Source organism: Micropterus salmoides, unplaced genomic scaffold (genome assembly GCF_014851395.1).
Source record: "Micropterus salmoides isolate LMB-PRFRI ecotype aquatic unplaced genomic scaffold, ASM1485139v1 Ms_hic_scaffold_18, whole genome shotgun sequence".
NCBI classification, from domain to species: domain Eukaryota; kingdom Metazoa; phylum Chordata; class Actinopteri; order Centrarchiformes; family Centrarchidae; genus Micropterus; species Micropterus salmoides.
In genome coordinates this window covers 3,964,788-3,989,217 of record NW_024040928.1, presented here as the reverse complement: position 1 = coordinate 3,989,217, position 24,430 = coordinate 3,964,788, and the positions used below count along the sequence as shown (strand labels likewise).

Here is a 24,430-nt window from a genome sequence, read left to right as displayed (position 1 = left end):
TTGATTTTTAACAAAGCGTAGGCGTTGACGGCATTGTTCACAGACTTGCCTGCGTAGTTTGCGTGTACCTGGATGATTAAACGTGAATCCACTAGGAGGCAGACCAGGACCGTTGTTCTGTCGATTTATGCTACCTATCGAGATGTGCTACTTAGCGGTTCTGCGCATGCGTACGACCCACAAGCGTGGTCTGTTTCTACACCCATAAATCTGTGCAACCTTGCTGTTGGGCATGCCGGGAGCATTATTTGATAGGGGATATTAATCTATCAGAATAAGCCACAGGGCAGAGCGACTCGATAGACTGCTATCGGTTTGCACTACGGTAGCATTTTTTGACAAGGTAGCATATATCGTCAGTGTTCGAGCTAATAATGATTTTTTTTATACTGCTGATGATCGGCCACTGTCTTGACGGCTTGCCCAACAGCAAGGTTGCACAGATTTATGGGTGTAGAAACAGACCACGCTTGCACATCTCGATAGGTAGCATAAATCGACAGAACAACGGATCATCTGTCGCCGACTCCGGATTATCTTCCTTGACAACCTCCGAATTTGCACATCGTAAACAAACTCTCCAGGAGGTTATGATTTAATGAGACATCATAACGATCTCGGTATTTACAGACCAGCTCCAGGAGTTTTATTGTAAACATCCCGCCATAAATCTCCTTCTTATTATTCTATTGCGTTTAATGGCGGTTGGCAAACCAACTGCATACCACCACCACCTGGGCTGGTGTGTGGAACAGTAGATTGATGCTGCCCTGCCTGTCAGATCGACACACTGCCCCCACGTTCATGTGCTGAATTGCATCTTATGTGCACATCCTACACTCCAAAGGAACGCAAGATACGCGTGGCAGTCATCTTGCGAACGTGTAGTTAAAAGCAAGTATGTCCAGGGCTTAACTCTTGTAAACAAAATGAATCTTGAGTACTTCCCAAAATGTCAAATTATTCCTTTAAGAGCAGTGGTGGAAAGTAACTATGTGCAACTAAGTACTTAAGTACTATATTTAGTTCTTTTGAGGTACTTTACTTGAATATATCTATTGTATGCCACTTTATACTTGTACTTTGCTGCATTTTAGAGGGAACTATTCTATTTTACTGCTTTAGTTACTTTTCAGATTAAAATATGACAAAAAATAAATGATAAGTAGGGCTGGGCACGTTAACGTGTTATTATCACGTTAACGCATTAATTAACACTAACAATTATTTTATCGCACATTAACGCAGTTTTTATTTTATTATTATTAGTTCCCTATTAAGTCCCTTGCTCACTGGCTCTGAATACACATCCAGTCAAACCATGGGTCACAGGAAGGGCGGGATGTTGATCCGCTTGCTTGTTATCAAACAACTCAAACAGCCGAAACCAACATCTGCACCCTGTGTTCAATGTTGCTTTAACGTTACCTGGTCTGTGCTTGTAAAATATCCACCGCTACTTGTAACGTCATTTCAAGTTTTTAACCGAGTGAAGTCTGTGCGAGTGAACACACGCATATAAGACGACCGCAAACCATGTTATTGCACTTTTTGTGTATATAGCAGTACATTTAAATTAAAAGTGCCCAAAACGCTACTTTACAATTCATTATTAAATTTTGCGAGTAACAATGCGATTAATCGCATAAAAATCATGCGATTAATCGCATAAAAATCATGCAATTAATCGCGATTAAAAAGTTGAATTGTTGCCCAGCACTAATGATAAGCTTATAAAACATAAGACATTGCTGAAGAGTTGGGAGCCCTTGATTCAGAGCTCTTAAAGAGAAAGAAGACTGGATATCTAAACTTGCTGCAAAATCAGTGAAGTTACAGGATGACAAGAACCTGGCAGGGTTAGGGGACCGCGGACCTCAGCTGAACTGAATACATGTCAATACTACTCAGTCCAGGTCACATGTGCAATCCTGCATCTGTTTTGGAGAATGAGTAGAGAGTGGTGCATGGTGGTATAGCCTGCGGTGCAGGGATCAATGAGGGGAAAAGTAGGACAGTGACAGCACTGTTAGACAGCGAGCCACCCTCCAGTACGCCAGTCCACTGGTTTATTTATACATCTGCTGAAGCCTGACAGTTACCAGCTGTCTCACATGCAGCCTCAGCCACTGCTATATACAGTATATCTGTATATGAGATTTACTTATACCTGATAGTGTTGCCCCCGTGTGGCCTAGCCAACATAGCACACTCATATCACACTGTGCCCTGTGCTTTTTTCATCACTCTCTCTCCACCGCTCAGAAAACTCCCTCTCTTTGCCCTTGTGATAAGACTGGAGCCAAAGATACAACACATGCCAGAGTAGGAGGCAAAATGCTAGCAGGCACCCCAGTGATTTGCTATCAGCTCTGTCAGCAGGACTCTGTGGAATGTACAGTCTTTATCAGTTAGCTGGCAGGTTGTTATTGTCTGCTGTCAGATTTGTTTTACAATATCTGGACCTCTACTTTGCCCTGACTATCCTCCATTGCTTGCCCTCTCTTGTTCACCTCTTGTCTCCACACTACGTCCATTTTTATATACAGTCTATGGTCTCCACCAGCAGACCTATCCCTCACCTACTAACTACTATAGCTCCCCCCAGTGGCCAAGAGGCTGTCCTGTCACGTCACCAGGCACTAACCATGTCCAAAGCATTCCTGTTGTGCCCAGTAGCAGAATCAACAAAATGACTCCCTCTAACACAGCTAACTTGTCGAATCTGATAACTGTTCCCTGCAATTCAAAACTGACTTTGGGTTGCCACTAATACAAGCATCACTTGTTCAAAGGGTCAAAAAGGATCAGCGTAGAATGTGGACACTATCCCTATTAAAATGGCCTTGGTGAATCTGCAATCACTTTCAAAGAAATCTTTCATTCTAAATGATCTTTTTATCTTTTTTGATTTGGATTTTCTATGTGCAACTGAGACTTGGCTTAATATTGGTGATCTAAGTCCTCTTTCTGAACTCTCCCCCAGTTCAAAAATGACAAATCTATGTGTTCATGTCATGTTAAATCTGTGGTTCATTCCTGTTTTTTCCATCTCAGGAACATCGCTAAGATGAGATCTGTGGTTTCTAAAGAAGAGATGGAGATGCTTCCTCATGCTTTTATTTCTTCTCGTCTGGATTATTGCAATGTGCTGTTTGCACAAATCCTCCATGGACAAGTTGTACAGAATGCAGCTATAAGACTTTTGTCAAAGACCAACAGGAGATCACACATTACACCTGTGCTTAAGGCTCTTCATTAACTTCCAATTGGTTTTAGAGTTTAAAATTTGAACCAATACTTACAGAGCCTTGCATGGTCAAGAATTACAGCGAAACTGCCTAACATCTTACCAATGACTGGTCAAAGCATCAAAAGGGTCTGCCTTGTTCCCTTGATGAATATAGCCTCACACACGAAGCCTACATTTGCCCCTACACTGTCCCCTCGTGTCTCTTGAAAGAGGTTTTAGATGCAGTTGATCCGAGCCTTTTGTCTGTCTCTTTTAAATGTAATTGTTACATCCACTTCTAAACATGCTGTGGTTCAGCCTCTTATTAAAAAACAATCTAGAACCTACTGATTTTAATAATTTAGGCCCATTTCTAAATGCTCTTTTATGTCCAACATTTTGGAGAAGGTCATTCTTTCTCATCTCTCCTCATTCTTAACTGAACACAATGTGCTGGATAACTTTCAGTCAGGTTTCAGGGTACATCAGGGTACATCAGGGTACATCAGGTTCAATCCTGGGGCAAACTTTCTTTTCTTTATAAATGCTCCGATTGGGCTCCACTCTCAATTTACATAATATATTATACCACTGAATCAAGGGGATTCAATTCCATTTTTAACTGTCTAAAACCTAAATGATATTAAGATTTAGCTGGCAATAAACTTTCTAAAGTACTATTATTTAGCACCCCCAACTCAATTGACAAATTATCAAATTATCTGGTCCCCTTGTTCACAAAAGTGCAACCCTTTACTAGAAATGTAGGTGTTATCTTTGATTCGGCATTGAAATTCGACAAACATATAAATTCATCTTCAATTTTGCTTGTTGCTGCAATAAATGCAGTTGCTAAATTGTTGACTTGTACAAGGAAGAGGGAACATGTCTCCCCAATTTTGGCTGCTCTCCGCTGGTTACCAGTCAAACATAGAGTCGGTTTTAAGGTGCTGTTAATTGTCTTTAAGGCATTATTTGGACTGGATCCATCTTAAATTTTGGAATTCCTAACGTTTTAGCAGTCTGCCAGACCCCTCAGATCATCAAACCAATCCTTTTTAGCCATCCCACAGTCTCATATAAAAAAGTTTTTTTTTCTTTGTACAGCACTTTGGTCTTTGGTTTTTAAAAGTGGTTTATAAATAAAACTTGACTTGACTGGACTTGTGTTATACGTGTATATGTGCATATGTTTTCCTCAAATGATGCCAAACACATATTACACACAAAAAAATGACACTGTAAACATTCCTCAACATCTGTCTACATATAAAACATTTTTCACCATCTGTAGTTCCTTGTGAAGATAAGTCTATCTTTAGAATTGGCAGGCCGAAACACAGCTTCATGAAGGAAAGTAAACCTTAAAAATGAATATATATATAACCTCACTAGGCTGCATGTAACAATTTTAATCAGTTTAAAGAGTCAATTCTTTTATGATCAATCATTTTGTCTATATTACCGTAAAATGAATTTTGAATTTTCCACGATTCAATCATTTAGTTTATTTTACAATGAGCACCAAAGTAATATTCATTCAGATTTACCGGCATGGGAAAGGAACTTAAGGCCAGTCCCATATATCGACAGGGTGAGTTCAGGGATTTAAGCAAATAGAAGACGGGCTATTGATTAAAGTTTTACTGGATGTCAGAAAATGCACAATTTCCCAGAGTCCAAATGCTTGTTTTGTCTGACCAACAAAACCCCCAAAAAATGAACTTCACTTCAGCTTGTTCAGAATGCTGCAGCTACAATCTTGACCAAAACATAAAATTGTGATCATATAACTCCCATTCTGGCAGCTCTTCATTGGCGACCAGTGCAAGCTAGAGCTTCTCTTAACCTGTAAGGCCTTACATGGACTTGCACCATCTTTTTTTATCTTTAGCTAATTATGCCATATACACCATCACGTCCTCGTCACTCTCTCGATGCTGGCGAAAATGAGAACCAGAAACAGATAAGAAGTTGCAAATACTGCACAACAAATTCCACTTGTTACACTTTGTTTCTGCACTCAAATCCCATGAAAAGACCAAAACCAACATTGTGTTAGTCCATGCCTAAATACCTTTACACTTCCTTACTCTGCAGCTCTCAGCCCCAAACCTAGTAGTGCTAACTACAGCTGCTCACTGTAGTTTTGAGCAAATGCTACTCAAGCTGGAGTAAACTGTGAATTTAGGGAGTATTCACTCACTACGGAGTATTTCCATCAGCAGGACAGTGTATGTGGGAGTGAGTCTAAATAAACTGCAGTGTGTGTGTTCGTGGTGATGAAAGAACATGTCATCCAGTGCAACAGTGGGGCTCAATGATGAGTTTTAATAGTTTCTAGAATTGTCACTAACCTGGTATTCTGACTGTAGCACCCCAGTGCCTGAGGAGGCCCCAGAGGGCCCGATCCGAGGTTTCTTGTTGAGGGGCCCCTGGTCCTGGCCGTGTTGTAAACCCCCGCCGGTGGTGCCCCCCGTGGCTCCGGCGGTACCGTTGGTTTGGGCCGAGCTCTGCTGGGAGGGGGCCTGTTGGGCTGCCGTTTGCTGCTGGTTCTGGGCCTGAGTCTGGCCTGTCGTCTGCTGGTGCTGTTGGGTCTGGTTCTGCAGACGGACCAAAGGGCAAGCGATAAAAGCTTTGCAAAAGTGATTAGGAGTCTCACTGTAGGGAGTGGGCAAAAGGCAATCTGACTACAAAGCCAAAAATGAGGAGTGGAAATGTTTTGGTTACTTGCTTGTGACAGTCTTTTTGTTCTACCCTTTGTTTGCTGTAATTTTATCTGTAGGCCATTCTTTTCTGCTTCTGTGACCCACTTTCACACTGAGATAACCAAACTGCAATCTAACTTGGCAAAACATAATTATTTCAAGGGTCATGAGATATCGCATTCACTAAAATGGGACAGACAGACAACCCGACAACATAACTTCTCTGGCCATGGCTATCGCCAGCATGGAGGCATAAAATGTTTTATTAACCCCTTAACGCCTGAATGTTTTTACAATAAAAAAATTAAAAAAATTATTTGTGTTTTCATTTGCTTTCAAGCTGATGTTAAATTAAGTGAAGATTGTTAATTTGTCTTTAGAACATAGAAAAGATATAAATTCAGGTATGTGTAGGTATGATGCAAATTAGCGACAACAGCCATAAATGAGAAACCAGGGCAAAAGGTTCCTAGGTTCGTATCAAATATGCACCAACTGGCATTGGGGGAATCCATGTGCTATCTTGGCTTGCAGTCTGAAAGGAAGAGGAATGATGCGAATTCGCGACAATCGGCGTCAAGGGGTTAAATGAAATAGAAACAGCAGTGGTGGGTTTGTAGAGTAATATCTACTATGTCACAACTTTCAGTTCAGTCTGTAATGAGGCTCAGCAGTCTTAGTTGTTGTAATGATTTGGTGCAACCAGGACCAGGGCTATAGAAACAAATTACCGCAAAACGGTACGGAAGTCTCTATGGGACAGGCCTTTAATTCCTTTTGCACAAAACTCTTGCTCAGCAAAGATGGGAAATAAGCTACTATCAAATTGTTTATTTTATCCAGTATGAATATTGCTTATGGATAACATAACAAATCTTTCATTTAGCTCAGAAAAACAGTGCATCTAGGCCAACCTCAAGCACAGAGAGACCAATCATACTAGTAAATCTGAATGCCAAACACATTATATTTATATGCACAATCTAAGCAGGTTAAGCAGGTCTAGCTCAAGTGGGCGATTTATACATAAGGTATAAAAAGGTAAATATATAAGGTTTTATACATACAAAAAACATTTACGAGTCTAAATGAGACTCGGCTTTGATTGAAGTTTTATGGTATGTTTAGTGTTTTTATCCTGGGTCAGTTGATTTCTACGTATAACACCTTGTTTGATTCATTTTGTATTGTAAACCGAGCTCCTCATACACACTCAGATCAGGTGTTTCCAGACGGCAGCTGTTAATGTGATGCAAGAGCTGGGGATTCTCAGACGCTCCAAGAGACGTCTGTCTCTGTCTCAGTGCTCACTTTTTATTTAGATTCCACAACAGCAATCTGGTTTTTAAAACCATGCAGCAAAAACATGTATGTGCTTTGGTAAAGGGCTTTTTCTAGCACACCACTACTGAGATGGGCTCAACAGTGGTGGAAGAAGTATTCAGATCCTTTACTAGTAAAAGTAAAAATACTCCAAATACAGTGCTTGAGTAAATGTACTTAGTTGTCCACCACTGGGGCCCAATCCTGTATGTACAGAGAGCACCTGCCTCTGGCAAAGTCGCAGCTGAATCCCCATAGTGATGTATTACACTGTAAAAAGTGCTGAAAGGACAGTGAAGGTACTGCTGATTCTAATGGGCTGCACCTTTCTTAGAGCCAGTCCTACAGTAACATTTGTAACACAAATCTCTCTATTATGGGTTCATTCTAAAACTGTCCTGATACATCTGTTTAAGATGACACTATCATCAAAAATATTGTAGTTCTCTAAATGTTCATCTTACACTTCTGATAAGCTTCGAAGCTGACCCGACACATTCCACAATAAAAGCACAGAGCCTGAAAAATAAATGGAACTCTGTGAGATGGTCTTGGGGAGAATATTTTCACTTTGAAAATAATCAACTGCCTGAATTAAAGCACCCACAAAATGTTTATTCTTTTTAAATGTAGAATTTTAATACAGCTACAAATGCAGTGATATGACTTTTGCAAAGAGCGACACAAATTCAAGTTAAAAAACGTCAACTATATGGTGGTGATCGGTGCTGATAACATTAAAACCTGTGTTTTCCTTAAACCATGGGGTGGTTGAAAGGTAAAAATGATGGTTTGACTGGATACATCAGGGTGCCAATTTATTAGGGCGCCGACAGTCGGCCCTTTCTGCCTGAACACAGCTGTATAACTACTGAAGCTGAAAAACTGGAAACTATTGTGATAATCGATGAATCAGTTCAAGTCATTTTTCAACATCTGAGGAGGACACATGAGGATTTACTGCTTTTCTCTTTTTTATATAATTGCAAACTGTAACTATTTGGACTGTTGGTTGGACAAAAAAGCTATTATAGACGTCACCTTGGCCTCTGAGAAATTGTGCTGAGCATTTTTTCACTTAAATTCGAAAAAAGAATCGTCACATTAATCAATAACTAAATTAGTCATTAGCTGCAGCACTCATAACTACATAAAAACATGCATATCATGTATGGAATGATATATATTTTATACTTTCTTTTAATGATTCAATATTGTTTTTATTATTCTTTTCAATAAATATTCATGACTTTGCCTGCTTTCATGAGTTCTTTTCATGTGAATCAATTAAGACATCCTTTATTTCTGTGTGATGACATTATTATAGTTATTATAGTGTCAATGAAATCAGGCACAAAGTTCCCAAATAGCTATTAAAACGCACATTTAGATTGTTCTATTGTCTTGTTTTGTTGTTTACAATATAAGCAATAGAAACACAAGCATCATGCAGCATAGTGTTTGTCTTAACAGATAATCTACTTCATTGGCATTTGTTGAGTACTGTTTGTGTTAACTATGATATTATGTTTCTGTGACTTATGATGTTCTGAACAATGTGACAACATAGAAACATCAGTGTTGTCAAAACACAGTTTTGGTTGAATTTGAAGGAGCTTTCATTCTCTCTGTAGTGTGAAATGAGCAGGGACCAACCAAATGCTGGTAAAGTGAACCCAACTTGCTGTACTGAAACAAAATGAGCTGGCCAGTAAACTGTCAAATATATTGGACAATGTGGATATATCCCAGCCACTGCAGCCAAGAGATCAAACTGTTCTGTTATTAGTGTCAGGTGGCTAACATAAATCAGAGATTATAATCTGGAAACCTTTTAAGCTTAACCTGGAAAGGTGGTCTTGCTGCTGCTCTGCTGTTAGACCTAAATCAGCTACTTGTGTTTCTCCAGCTCATGTTTTTCTTCCTCTGTCATTATTCTTTTTGGACAGTAATGCCAGATTCCACAGGCTCACACTGGTGTGGGGTTTGCATCACTTCTAATGCACAGGTATGTCGCAATCTATCTTACACATAATTCAGTGATGTTCCACTGTCTTAAGTGATGTCTTATGCACTTTAAGACAGTAGAGATTGATTGACATGTATACACTTTCTCTCTATATCACATTGAAATTTGATCTTACAAACTCTATTTCACAATGCACTTACAGTTACTTTTCATTAAATTAGAATGCTCCAATACCAATGGTGCTGACGAATCCTCACATCAGGCAACATTATGACCCTTGACAGATGAAGTGAACAACACTGATTATCTCATTATCGTGGTACCTGTCAGTGGGTGGGATATGTTAGGCAGCAAGTGAACATTTTCTCAAAGTTGATGTGTCAGTAGCAAGAAAAATGGGCAGCGTAAGGATTTGCGCGACTTTGACAAGGGCCAAATTGTGATGGCTAGACGACCGGGTCAGAGCATCTCCAAAACTGCAGCCCCTTTGGGGTGTTCCCGGTCTGCAGTGGTCAGCACCTATCAAAAGTGATCCAAGGCAGGAAAAGCACTGAACTGGCAACAGGGTCACTGATGCACCAACAGACCAGCTACTGCAAATTTCTGATAAAGTATAATGTTCTGACAGAAAGGTGTCAGAACACACAGCGCATCACAGTTTGTTGCACATGGGGCTGCGTAGTTGCAGACGAGTCAGGGTGCCCATGCTGACACCTGTCCACTGCCAAAAGCACCTACAATGGGCACGTGAACATCAGAACATCAGGCCTGCTCTGATGAGTCACTTTTTCTTTTACATCACATGGATGGACGAGAGCGTGTGCGCCGCTAACCTGGGGAACAGATGGCTCCAGGATGCATTATGGGAATACCATGCACACCCTTTCATGGAAACAATATTCCCTGATGGCAGTGGCCTCTTTCAGCAGGATAATGCGCCCTGCCATAAAGCAAACATGCCTCAGGAATGGTTTGAGGAACACAACAACCAGTTCAAGGTGTTCACTTGGCCTCCATAATCCCCACTTTGCAATTTACAGAATCTGCTGCTAACATCTTGGTGCCAGATACCACAGGAACCTTCAGAGGTCTAGTGGAGTCCACGTCTTGACAGGTCAGGTCTGTTTTGGCAGGAAAAAGGGGAACCTACACAAATTCACACTATAGCATTCTCTCTGGCCATGGTATATATAAGCCTGGTTTGCATTGTTTTTGCACACATAGTACGTGTCTCTTTTCTAACAGTGGAGTGGCCAGTTAAAATTATTTTCATGCTGTGACTTGTTTTCAGCAGAAATGGATAATTACCTTTTCTGTTTTCTCCTCTGGCTCGTCTTCATTTAGAAACTCTCGTTTTGGGTAGGGGATCTGACATCCAGCAAACACACTACAAGCAATCACAGAGAAGCAGCAATTTAAATGTTCCAAATGTTCTGATTCCACCATGCCAACCAAAACAACCAAAACCCAGTCCCACCCCAAAAACGCAGGACGTAAGACAGGAAAGTAGGTTAAAGCGTAAAGAAGAAATTCCCCATACTTAAAAGGAGTAAATCACGATGGGCCTGTTTTTCTTTTGCTGAATCAAGACAAAGGAAAGATTCTTGCAAAAGTTTACTAAGGCTCACTCAGTGGTTGGTAATGGGTCCTCCAGGAAGTATGGGTCCTGCAGCGCCTGCTCCGATGTGATTCTTTTGGTGGGGTCCATGGTGAGGAGTTTCTGTAGCTGAAGGCAGAGAATAATAACAGTGTTACAGCGTAATAACATTTTTATATAATTCAGTGTCTGCAAAGATGTTTAGCTTCAGAGCATCCATTCCTCTTCAATATAAAGTATAGTCAGAAAGTATTAGGACATGTCTTGCATTGTTTTGCCTCAACTCCAATGCAACAATGAATCATGTTCAAAGTGCTGAGTTCAGCCTTAAGTGAGTTCAAGGGTGTTCAAAACTACTGAGTGAGGTTCACTGGGGTGTGGTCCACATGTTTAGCATATTTAGCGATGCTTAATTTACACAATGAATGCTTGTTTAAAAAATCTCAAGACTGAACTATATTGTCACCATGTACTTTTTTTCATCTGGACACCTTTGTTGGTCTCTCTGGAGCAAAAGGAGGTTGCAGATTTTAACTATAACTGGTAAGTGTGTAGGAGAACCTACTATGCTGCTAAACTCACGTAAAACATGGAAGGCCCTCTCTAGAACCATTATATGCTTTGTCCATTATGGGCTACTGTAGAAACATGGTGGTGCAGCATGGACTCTGTAGAAGAGGACCCGCTTCCTCTGTAGTTGTTCACTGCAGTATTTTCCCAAAATGCAAGTGGGTATACCAACAAAATATTCTGTGAAAGCGTGAAGTCAAAGATCCAACACGACTTACACATGCTGCTGCCTCATAAAAAATAAAATATTCTGCCAGCGTGGTGGCGATCTCTCTTGGCCAGATTCCTGGATGTAACTTCAGTTCTATGAGCACATGCATAGCCTTCTAACGGACTTCGCTATTGGTTTTGAGCACACAGTGCTGTTCAATTAACAGATTCTGATTCGATTTGGAGGTAAGCGACAGTTCTTACAGTACACAAATGCAATGTTTGGCGGTGTGTCAGTGTTTACTACAATCAAAAGGCAGCGCGTGTAGTCATTTTGAATAATGATGTTCTTCCGGTAACACTTATTCTTCTTACTTATTCACAAAATGTTTTGTTTGTATGCCGCCTGGCGTTCCGGGGGAATGCTGCAATTAAAAATGTGTTGACCATATATGCCTCTGTGCATGCTCGTAGCTCACACGGCATCCACGGAAGCCTGCACCACAGTGTTTCGTGTCAGGATAAACAAAGCTCCAGGCACGGCTCAGGCTGTTAGTCATAATGCGGTTCAACACAATATGCAAAGTTTCAAACAACGAGATAAGAGTTTCAAAAGGTTTTTCTTTAACAATTCTTTTAAAAAACAAAAAACAGACAGATGATCTTTGCTTATAGTGTACGTGTGTACCTACCAACAGAAAAACTTTGCTGTCTGGTTTGACTTTATGCTTCTCCATGTATTTGATTAAGCTGCTGTTTGCATACCTGTTTAAAGAGAAAACAATACACTTAAAAAATACTGTATTTTGTTTATTGGTCTGTGAGTTACTGGTGATGGTCAGATCATCACAGCATCCACTCACGTTGTCCTCCTGAAGTCTTTCTGCAGGGTTGGGTACTCAGGCATCTTCCTAATGTCTTCCCAGTCCTTATCTGTAGAATACAAAAACACACAACCAAGCTCATAGTTTCATAAGCATAGAGTCATTGTTTTTATTTTTACCAGCTTTTACAGAAAATACTTTTCAAAATCAAGTTCCTTGTGTGCTAATGAGAGCTTAGAAAATCCAGCAATAGTAATAGTGGAAGTGAGATCGCTTCACTTACTGCACTTTTCGTATACAGGGTCTGGCACTGAAGCTTACACAAAACTAGGCTTGTGTTTGGACACTGTGCTTAATTTGCTGACAAAGACGGACAGCTAATGATCAGACGGTGTTTCTTTCTGAATCCAAACTGTCATTCACACTGTGAAGAACCCGGTCACTCAACTCTGACTGTGAGCAGTGCAAGAGGCTCTGACTGCATCTGTGTGGTGGTCACGTGCAGCTACAAGCCTCGAATAAGGCTTCTTTTTACTTCTAGGGTATGTATTTCTCTTCATTATACTGTGTAATAACAGTATAATAACTATATCGCTAGCACACTCTAATTAGGTAGTGTTAAAGATATACTCACGGATTTTGTTTTCCAAACATTTGTTTTTACATTTATTGCTTTAAACCTTAAAGGTACCATGTGGGATTTTTCCCACCACTAGTAGTCCTATGAAGCAATGTTTTTATGTATGGGTACCTGTTTTTTCTCGTGCAGGTGCATGAGGTGGTGGTAATGTGCCAACAAAGGCAGGGAAGAACTGCTGGCAAGTAAACAAATGTAAATAATTTAGCCTTAGGGTAAGAAAAACCCTCTGCATGTGTTTTATAAATAAGGAAATGTACTTAGGGACCTCTATGATACACGCTAAAGTACACACACTGAATGTAAACATGTGTGTTTGTTTCCAAGAAACCCCACAGGCACCTTAAAGTAAATGCTCAACAGAACTGTGAAATTTTGTACTTCACTTGACTTGATTTATTTAGCACTGAGGCATATGTCGATTTTAGAAAAACGAAACGAACATCCAGCGGTTGACACTTGTCATCTGCTGTGTGTCTAAGTTAATACAGAATCAAAATAGCAGGTTGACACAGGCTGTGGTCTTGACAGTTGTAGTTGTTGTTGTGTGTATTGTGGGCAGACCTGCTGGGAAACCCATGACGCTGAATATCCTGTCCAGCTGGTCATGATGGAAGGGGTTACTGGTCTTGATGTCTTCCTGGCGACAGTGAAAGATGGGCTCGGATGTTAGCAGCTCCGCAAAGATGCAGCCAATTGCCCAAATATCTGGTACACACGCACACACACACACACACACACACACCACTTAGTCTGAGTGTTCTTGAGGTACATTAGCTGCAGTGCACAGACTTTCAAGTCTGAAGGACTTCACATTAAAGCTTTTTACTGTTTTATTATCGGCATGCACATGAGATAAGACCAGGTTTGACCCAAGTGATTAATGATCTTAAATGTAAAAGTGAACTCTTTTGGAATTTCCTCCCCTGGTAAAACTGGAATTGGATTAGATATTAATTTAACAAACAAGCAGGATTTATACTGTATATTACTTGCTTTCTGGCAGAGTTTTATGACGAGATTGATACCAATGTCATAGCTGTTATATATGAAGCTACCTATAGCGGACAGTTAGCTTAGCCTAGCACAAGGGTTGGGAAAAGGGGGAAACAGCAAGCATGGGTCTGTCAAATGGTAACAAAATCTACCTGCCAGCAAAGCTAAAGCTCACCAATTAAAATGTTGTATCTCGTTCATTTATTTAGTGTTTTATTTGGTTTATGACAACTTCTTGGCTCTGAACAGGCAACACACAGAGACTCCAGGAGGTTATTGGTTACGGCCAAGAGATTGTCTGGCTCATAACCATCCATAAAACGTTAAATTGTTGTTTTAAAACTTCAGGTTTTGTAAGGATTAGACAAACAAGATAAAACATGTTAAACAGTGAGCTTTACAGGTGCTGGTAGGTTTTATGCTAAGCTAAGCTAACTGCTGGCTGTATCTTCATCTTTAACTCACAGACATGAAGGTAGTATTGATCTTCTTATCTAACTCTAAAAAGTGTTTTTCCCACAATGTTTAAAAATTCCTTTAAAGCACCAGTTGGTTTTTATGTCCGACCCTCTTCCTGTCACCTTCACACCTCACAGTGGAGGCCTGCGACATTTAGGCTTACGGTAGTGGCTGCTAAGAGTATGAACCACTGTGACGACAGACTGATGGTGTTGTCTCATGTTCCAGGAATGATAAATATAGACATCTAGACACACCCGCTTTGTACCAATGAAGACCGTGGATCACATGAGCACTCAGACCTCAGTGAGCAATCTTCATTCCTATTCACATTGAGAGACCTTTGGAGAACACACTGACACCGACATTATGCTGTTAAATTAAAAACTACTCATCTACTGGTCTGGATCCAAAAATGCTAAATGCTAACAACCAGGGATCAAAGTCCTGAGTTAGTGCAGAGTTGTACGTTCATGGCTGCACACTCATCCACACGAGGGTTTGAGGGTTTGCTTTGTACTGTATGTGACTCCAGACTCACCAATAGCTTTGGTGTAGTGCCGGGCCCCCAGAAGCAGCTCAGGGGCCCTGTACCAGAAAGTCACTACGACGGGATCAAGGTCCGCCAATGGCTTGAGGGGAGAGTTGAAGAGTCTAGCGAAACCCATGTCAGCTACAGGATGTGTGTAGAGAAGACAGACGAGGTTAGCAAACAAAGGCATTATCAGAGAGTGATATGAAGTGACTGCAGGCTAGTCCCAGGCTGTCAGGGCCAAGGCTCCTAGCGTCTCAGATGGCACCTCAGGCTCGCTAATCTGCCAAAGATCCAGAACGTAGATCCTGAAAGTGTCAGTTAGGTTTCAGGGATGAATAATTTAACAAAGTACAAACACCATAGCTAACCCTGAAACACCTACAGCTGTTAAAGTAGCACCATGCAATATGTTTTATGTAAAACACATCAGCGCTAGCTTAAATAAACACAACTTCTAATAATCCCACTTCAGAATGCTCTAAATAAATCTAAACTCTCATACACAATACATTAAGAAATTATGTTGGGAGTTGCAGTATTTCATTCTTATCTTTAGTCCAACATTTCACTTGTAGCACACTTTGATAAATACAGGCCTTTTATTTTAGGAATGTACACTTCTTTGCCAGGAGGTAACAGCTCAAAACTTAAGCATGACATGAAAGCATGAAAAAGCATTAGTCATCCAAACAGAGGAAAGAGTGAGTTATCCAGAGAAAATTAAAATTTGCCTCTCCTTCATGTTAAGTTTCCTTTATAAAAATTATTCACATTCATTAAAGGTTAGGGTTGAACCACTATGGCTAGTAAACACAAGCGTGCATATCTAAATATATAAATTAATACAGCCAGCATTCCAGCTCCATATAACAATAAAATAACCTCAATAATTCTGTTGCTTGATGGACTGCTGTAGTGACTTATATATCTCCTAAACTGTGAACTATCTCCTGTTGGAGCAGCCCTGTGCAGTAACAGTCAGTGCAGAAAAATACTCATCAGCACCAGATCTAGTTTCACTGAAACAATAACCTAGTACTATTACTGTGTGCACAGGGTTTAAAAATAGACTCCAGCATTACCCTTCAACATTCCCCTGGAAAGCTGGCTTATGTAACAGCACTGATCTGCGATCCCCGTTGACCTCTCAGAGAGAAGGTTAAACGCTGCAGCTACTGGACACTCAAACAAGTCAAAAGCCTCGCTGATCCACTGGCATGAGTAGTATCTGCTATGTGTATCAGTTACAAATACAGTTTACAGAGATATTCTTTTATCCGCCTTACCGATTTTCACTCTTCCTCGTTCGGGACCTTCCCCCATCACCAGGATGTTAGCTGGTTTCTGGAGGGAACAGAAAAATATTAGATACTCTGTATAAAACAAACCATTAAGTTCTCAATTGAATATACAAGTGTTATATGTCTAGTATAACAGTCACATGGGACAGTACTTTCAGAAATACACCCAATTTCAGTAGATTCTCTTTAACAAACAGCAAATGTTGACCAGGTGTACTGGCTGCCCAATACAGACTACTGAACCTATGAAACGATATGACATCATGAGCATTAGGTCTGTCATTTTACGAGGGTGCATTTAAACCTCTCAGCCCACACAGGAATAAGGTCAAACATACTCAAGCACCTGGTCACATAGGTCTGTTTTTTGACGAGTAACTTAATGAAAATAAGCTTGTGGGAGTAGAAGCTGGCTTACCGATCCTACTGACCTAAATGAAAGGGAGACAGTGGTGTTTAAAAACGGTGATGAAAGTCCTGCATGCTCTGTTTAAGGACTTTAAAGTTTAAAGCTGCATTAATAGCTTTTTTTTTGGCAACTTGGGGGAAGTGGAGGAAGCTGAACACACAGCACCTTATTAAGTTGTTAAGCAGAAGGTGTTAGAAAACAATTGCTTATTTACACATCAAGCAGACACTAAGCAAAATTAGCATTTATTTGGAGTCCTTTTTTAAAAGGTAAGTCTAGCATTTCCTCTCCATGTAACTAAATTCTAACTCCCTTTAGCTAGTCGCCAGTTTTGTCTGTTGTTTGGTGCTAAAGCTGGTAGTGTACAGCGGATTCTTAGCTTTTTCCCTGCAAACTGCTGCTACTGCTGATGAGAGCGGTGAGAGTTGATGAACAGAAATGCTGCGAGGTGCAAAAGCAAAAATGATACTAAAGAGAGATGAGGGGAACTCCAGAGATGGTAATAATTTCCTGTGGGTTTGTCACATTACACATAGGCATGTGATCCATGTTGATATAAAAGCTTACTTAAGGCAGCTTCAAAGCTGGATGTATAAATGTTTGGGCCATTTTGCTTAAGCTGTAAACACAACATTGACCTAATAGCACCATGAAATGTAGTTTTTGCAGACATGTTAGCAAACATTTGTATTGTGCAGAAGACTCACTGATTCCCAAACAGTCTCTTCATTTGGAGTCATGCTTCTGGCCACTTGACTAATCCAAATCCAATATTTACCTTTGTTTTATATCTGGTTTGCTCTCAATCAACTCCTGAAGGAAATATCTGGCTCTTTTACCAATAAAATGCTTCGCTATGTTCACTAGCTAGTCGCTAACTTTGTCTGCCCTTAGGTGCTAGGAAGGTAGCATACAGTGGGTTTATCAAAAAAATGTTTTTACTGAAAATAGCAGCTGCTGTGGCTAGAATCCAGGTTGATGTGAGCGCTGAATCAAAAAAGTTAAGTTGCGTGCTGAAAAACCAAAACCATGAGCTGACAGATACTAAAACGCTATGTAGAGCTGAGAGGAACTTGTTGGTGATAGTTCCTACTTATGTGTTTCACAGTACATGTAGTAATTTGATCCATGTTAATATAAAAACACTTAGTGCAGCTGTAAAGCTAGATTAACTTGGATGCAGTGCGACAAACCTAAAACACAACATATTATTGCCTCGTAAAGTCGTTTACACATTTACACATCCTGCAGACACTGAGCAACATTAGCATTCATTTGGTGTCATGTTTCTGGCCATTTGGCTAATGTAAGTCCAATATTTACTTTTGCTGAATTTCCCATCTGGGGAATGAGGTTGCCGAATTAGTGGGACATAAAACCATGAGCTGAAAGAGGCTAAAATGCTCCGAATAAGCGCTGAGGTTATCTGCTGAGATGGATCGTTTCCTGTGGGACTGCCACCTTTCACATTACACAAAGTCATTTCATCCATTGTATAACAAAACATATTGATTCATAATTTTAATGTAATAATGTTATTTGTGATTTGAGCAGCATGAGGAAGCCACTGGTTTCACTGAGGGCCACATGGACACAAAGACATTAGGTTTTAACTCACTGCTTTTCCCACCAATCAGCAATAACACTTCCTACATATAATTATGTGATGCAAGTACTGTGTTGTTATTCACTGAATTACCCAGTGATATCAAACAAACAGGCACACTGCTGAACATTTAATGCAAGGAAAAATGTCACATGGCCCATGTTTTTTTTAAAGTTCACAGTTGCCTTCTCATGCGGTGTGATGCTTGTCGTCAAACAATCTGTTAATTCTCCATGGATGTCTAGGCAAATTTGAACCCTCTGGCTCGGCGGACTCAGATCTGTCATGCAAACACGTCTTGTTGCTATAGAAACAGTGCTATTAATGAAATCTTTTATTCCCGCCCACAACACGACATGCGGCGATCGGCAAACACAAAGACAATCGTCTCTTAAAAGGCCAGAGGAGTTCAGGCTCACCAGCTCCTCTTTCAAATTCTAAACAGGCCTTCTGAATTATTACCTCTGAGTGAGTGTCAGTGCCTCAGTGTGCACCATAACTGCTGAGGAAAGACGTTATTGTTTCTAATCACAAACAAAAATATATGTGGAACTGGACAAGCGAGACCAAGTGAATCCACAGTTTAATAGAGTGACATTAATTATGGTAAAAATATTGCTACAGTATGTGTTTAAGATATAACTAGTGTTATTCTGCAATATGTAACAAATTGTGTTTCACACCCAGAATTGAGACTTTCTCTTGAATTCATCCAGTGAAATCAATCAGTTACAGTTGGTTGGTTTCATAAATGCATCAGGAGCCGAGGGAAAACATAGCCTCCATCCCACTGAGGAACGGTAAACTCCTTAGAGACATGGCCCCTTTCTACAAAACCATCTACATCTTTGTCTAAAAAACTAGGCCAGTTCAGGAGCCAGAGGCGTACTTATTATACAACAAATGGGCAAGATGATAAACATGCACTTTGTCTCAAAAAGTAATTTTGGAATTTGTACAGTCAAAATTACTGTAAATTTTTTTTTAAAAAGAACACACACACACCATCATCTGCAGGCTGAGCTAGTTGACTTCTCTGCACACCAGCGGCCTGTTCTACGTAGCGAGGTAAATGGCTTATTCAGGTAACTTCAGGAGTAACTTTGTGATGTCGGGTGTAACTTGCTGATTAACCCGTGCTACGAAAGGTGGATAAGTGTTATACAAGGTCTGTTGCCATGGCAATTTACGCTGCATCTCTAAACTGTTCCGAGCAGGTTTTGTTCATGGTTAACTCGAGGTTACCCTGTGTAGGTGGGCTACACACCACATCTGTACTCAGCGTTAATGATGAGTAGTAGGCTATAAAAACACACCACTTGATAAAATATGTTTAGATTTCATCCTGACTTGTTCCACTGCAGTTGCAGCTGAAATTATGTTATTTTTTAACTCAACAGCATTACGTTCATACAGCGAGCCCTGCAGCCTCAGTGATTTTAGGGAGGAGATCTTAATTAATTAACGGGACAGTTTCTTAGATGTAGCCAATCTGAAAGCTATATTTAATTCTCATAAGTGTTTTCACATATTTAGATTGACTATTTTACTTGTCCAAAATAACAAAACCAGGGTGGGGGTTCCTAGATTAAAATTTACAAGAATAAACTCGGAAATTCCCTGAAATTAATGTCATAACAATCTAAATCACTCTGGGGTTTTCTTCTGAATACGCCCAATCCACGGCAAAGTCTCTACGGTGCATGATAATATAGTGATTGTGGGCTAAACTCACGAGTATTTCCTCACTGCTAAATCCGATTGTGATGTATAATATAACTTTCACTTTCAACTAACTCACTCCACTCTCCGTCTTTTTCTTCAGCTCTATTTTTTATTTTTTTGTTTCCCTTGGTTATGACTATCTTTTTAATGCCCACAGTTCATGCACACAAAACAAACTGTATGCAGTATCTTTTTAAATGTATTAACTTTAGGTAAGTAGGACATCACATGTTCAAAGGCAAAAATGTGTCAGTTTTCCAAGTGAACTGAACAGAAGGTGTGAAAGCATTCAGACCTCAGTTTTCTTTTTCAGCTAAATATTCTATAACCACCAACATTGTATTTAATAAGTGATAGACATGAAACCCTTAATGACCTCACTTATTTTTATTACCTATAGTTATTACTGTCAAGAGTAGGTTAGACAGTAATTTTATTAGGAATTAAATTATGTATCCATACAAATTAAATAAATAATAATAAAACAAGGCCTGAAGAGGATAATCGTCATTGTTCATTACTATGTAATGTCATTCCTGTGTTAACTAACAGTTATTAAAAATGTATTGATGCATCATCAAACAGCAATGCTGCAGCTAAGTTCCCTTTTTTAAAGGTGTAAGGCTTACACTAGTAATAATTTACAGTATCCGCCCCTCCCATCCTCATGGGTCAGTCATGATAACAGCAGCATCAGCATCCTTTGTTGCTGCAGTACTGTACATATACAGTGTAGTACATAAGGTTTAGTCTGGATTTGCTGCAGCGACAGATCCCTTTCAGTGACCCCTCCCCTCCCGAACCCCATTCCCCAGAAAGAGATTATTCGTACAGTCCATTCAGATGCTTTTTGCTTTGGCCTGTAGAGCTGCTAAGTCAGCATCTTGACTCAGCTAGCCATGCAGGGCGGTGGGCTTGGCCCTAGCTAGAGACTGTTACATAACCCTTGAAGGGGCGCAGGGGTTGGTGCACCAGGGAGAATTGAGTGGAGGAGTGGCAGGACAAGTGGGGGATGGTAGCTATGCAGTGGTGCAATGCAAAGCACATGCCTGATACCTACAGAGCAGGGACGCAGAGCTTGCTGCACAACAGCACAAACACACAGTTATGTAACAGCAGAAGTGCTGGGGCTGTGAAAGATGTGCTGGTAGGAGCACCTTTCCTCACAGCTAATCAGACAACAGCAGATTACACGGCTTGTTGTTCCACCTCTGATACGTATAAACAACATAACTTATGGCAAGACTTGAAGCTTTCCTATAAACCTTTGAAAGCAATCACAGGCCTTGGGGGCATTTTCCATTAAGCAGCATGCTCAGCCTGAGCATTTTGATTTGTTATTACTCACACCGACAGAAAGAACTAAAAAAGAGAGCCAGGCACCTGCACAAAGATGATAATCTGACCAACAACAAGGACCAAAAACCAGTTGTAGAAGGGAGAATTTAGGAAGCCCTTTGGCCACAATGGCAGGAAGCCTTTGCAATGAGAAAGCAAAATAATGGCACTAACGGCAATACAGCGACAATGGAGAATTCCATCCGGCTGCAATGAAAATAGTTATAAAGGGCCGGAAGAGTTGGTGCACAGATAAGAGTGTTGTGACCTTCAGGGAGCAAAACAACCAGAAAGCTCCTGTGGGAGAATTTATGTTGTTAAGGAGAGTGGTCACCACCCCTCCCCCACTGTGTTACTGCTTCATCATTAAAACATGTGCAGAATTTGGACAAAATGTTGCACATGTTTTAAACGTGCACGGTGCAGGCCTTGATGATGTACTGGAGGTGGGCTGGTTTGTACTGACCGCAGTAGAGACTGCTGTCTGCAGCTCTTCTTCCAACAGCTCACTGTGGTCTTGTACTATTCGTCCCTGCAATATCTAAAAAATAGTGCCTAATATGTCCATATCTTGTTGTCCAGTTTCTATTGAATCACAGCACATCTATCCCTGTAGGTGCTTCACAATAAAACCTCCTGCCGCTTTGCTGGTGGAAGACTTTTAGAGGATTTCTGCAGAGTTCACCAAATTAAATCTAAGACTAAAACCTTTTTATTTAACACCTAAATACAATTTAATACCATTTTCACAGATGACAGAAAACCAAAAGGAACAATAGCCATGTTTACATTTAATTGTCAAGTGAATTTTAAGCAAACTTTTGAAATGTGAAAAGAAAAATGGACAGAGGTCTTCAGAAATGTGTTTTAACAGGGCAAGTTGTAATTGTTCTTTCATTTCAGCTAGCACTGGCCATGTTTCATGCTGTCCGGAGACGAAGACAAAGAAATGCAATCATTCTAATGTTTTCAGACATTATGGGAATATAAATAAATGAAATCAAATGAAACGAAAGTACATCAATTCACATTTATATCACATTACTCCCCAGCTGTATAAAACAATACTAACATTAGTAGATCGGTTAACGAAATGTATCAAAATACCATTTTATATTAAATATTGTCATGCTATTTTCTGGTTCTCTAGTAAACTAGATATAATTGGATTTTAGGCAGTTGGACAAAACATGCTAATTATTAATTTTAGTTAAGTTAACTTGGACTCTGGAAAATTGTGCAACACATTTTCTGATCATGGCCCATGCATGTAACATGGGTCAGCCATGGTGGACCCAGTATTACACAGATAAAGCTGGTTGAGCCTAAAGATAACAAATTCCTCTGTGTTCTGGCAGATTTTCTTGGATGTGACTAAATTCTGTGCTAAAGTCAATGAGTGAAAAAATGACTTGCATCAGCGCAACCATTGTAAAACATTAGTCTGGTGTCCTGAATAAGCCAATGAAAGCAGTCTGAGATTTACTTGTGCAACAGGACAAGGCATTTACTGGTCATTTACAGGCACTTACTTTCTGTCAGATTCTCAGAATGACTTGCTTGACTCAACATTTGAAACTGATCCCTGACAACACATTTTTAATCAACACTGTAATTACAGCTCAACAGCCCTTCTCAATGCGATACACAGCCACTGCAATGGAATCAAACAATCTCAAAGGTTACTGATTGATAAACAGACGGACACAGTTTGGAAGCCTGAGCACGATCCCTGATCCCTGCAGGTTTACATAATGTGATGTCCAGCCACCACATGACCATCAAGGATTGCCGGGGATTACCTAAGAGTGGACGACCGGACTTAAAGAAGAAGGAACCCTGTACATGGACACCTGGACTGTGTGATTGCTCTGCCTAGTCATGTTGATAATCAAATTAAACTTTTGCCACATATCTTATGTGTTTGGTTAATTAAAATTTTTCCTCCAAACAAAGGCACAAACATTCCTCACTAGGGAGTGACAGATGCCGGTAGAGATAAGAGCAAGGGAGCCACAAATACAGATGAACTGTGGGCGTTATGAGATATGAGGCAGATAGAAGAACACTTTTCCACTTCTGTTTTGTTTTTTATCAACCATGTGTGTCTTCTTTTTAATTACAGATGATGTTTAATAGAATATACAGAGGCATAATAGTCAGAAGCAAGTAAACAATATTCGATATAACAGCACTCAACAGCATTTAGCAGTTGGCTAACTTAACCAACTGTCATCCTTTTGGCCCATGCCTCATGTGACCCCTAAACTCTCATGTGTCTTCATGTAGGATGTCACACATGACTTGGATTAAACCACAAATGTTTGACATTCATGGAACTGAAAGTGGACAGCAAAGGTTGGATTACAAAGCTCCTGAAAGGGATATGATTGCACTGGAGACTTACAGTAACTTGTCAACTCGCAACCAAACGCAAGCGAGAGAATGAATGAGTCACAAAGTGACATAAGCTTCTTTAACCTCTTAACATTCCTGTAAAATTCATGCAAAACGCCTATTCAAGGCATATCCAAAGTAAATTGAATGTAGTTCTTGAACCATTTGAAATATATGCATGGTTTTGGGCTTCTCTGAAAGATAACACTAGAGTGTCTAACCCAAAAGAAGAATGACTGTAAGTGCTACTGGAATTTATTAATATAAGTTTAAACACACTAAAACTAATATATTTTTCATTTCTGCTTGAAAATGCTTGCCAACAAATGCATGCAGACAACTACAGCTGGGACTTAGTAGCTGGAAAACACTGTAGGACCACAGGATAAAGCCTTACCTAGTCCTAGTTTAAGTGTATGTCTTAGCGTATTTTTTCTAAAACAGCACCGCCCCTTGGCGACAGGTGGCTGCTGCTGCATCGCTCTGTATCAGCCGGTAGTTCGATGCAGATGTGTTTTTTTGCTGGTAGATCATGAACTTTCTACTTAAAGCTGGATATCGTTATTTTCAGAATTTTATTGTACTGATTGGTCTGACAGAAGTGCTGATTGTACCCGCTGGGGTTATTGCATCTTGAAATAGTTTGCATTGGTC

The 24,430-nt window shown here is 40.1% G+C and overlaps 1 protein-coding gene across 2 annotated transcripts in view; it reads right to left on the bottom strand.

Annotated features, from left to right (window-relative positions):
• cdk19 (cyclin-dependent kinase 19) overlaps positions 1-24,430 on the bottom strand; it is a 66,898-nt gene that overhangs the window by 7,088 nt on the left and 35,380 nt on the right. For both annotated transcript variants that reach the window (XM_038726718.1, XM_038726719.1), the window contains 8 exons: positions 16,287-16,344; positions 15,007-15,138; positions 13,575-13,718; positions 12,413-12,482; positions 12,242-12,314; positions 10,861-10,958; positions 10,541-10,619; positions 5,590-5,835 (listed from right to left, as the gene is read on the bottom strand). In XM_038726718.1, the coding sequence (XP_038582646.1) occupies positions 5,590-5,835; positions 10,541-10,619; positions 10,861-10,958; positions 12,242-12,314; positions 12,413-12,482; positions 13,575-13,718; positions 15,007-15,138; positions 16,287-16,344 (900 nt within the window). The remainder of the gene's footprint in view (positions 1-5,589; positions 5,836-10,540; positions 10,620-10,860; positions 10,959-12,241; positions 12,315-12,412; positions 12,483-13,574; positions 13,719-15,006; positions 15,139-16,286; positions 16,345-24,430) is intronic.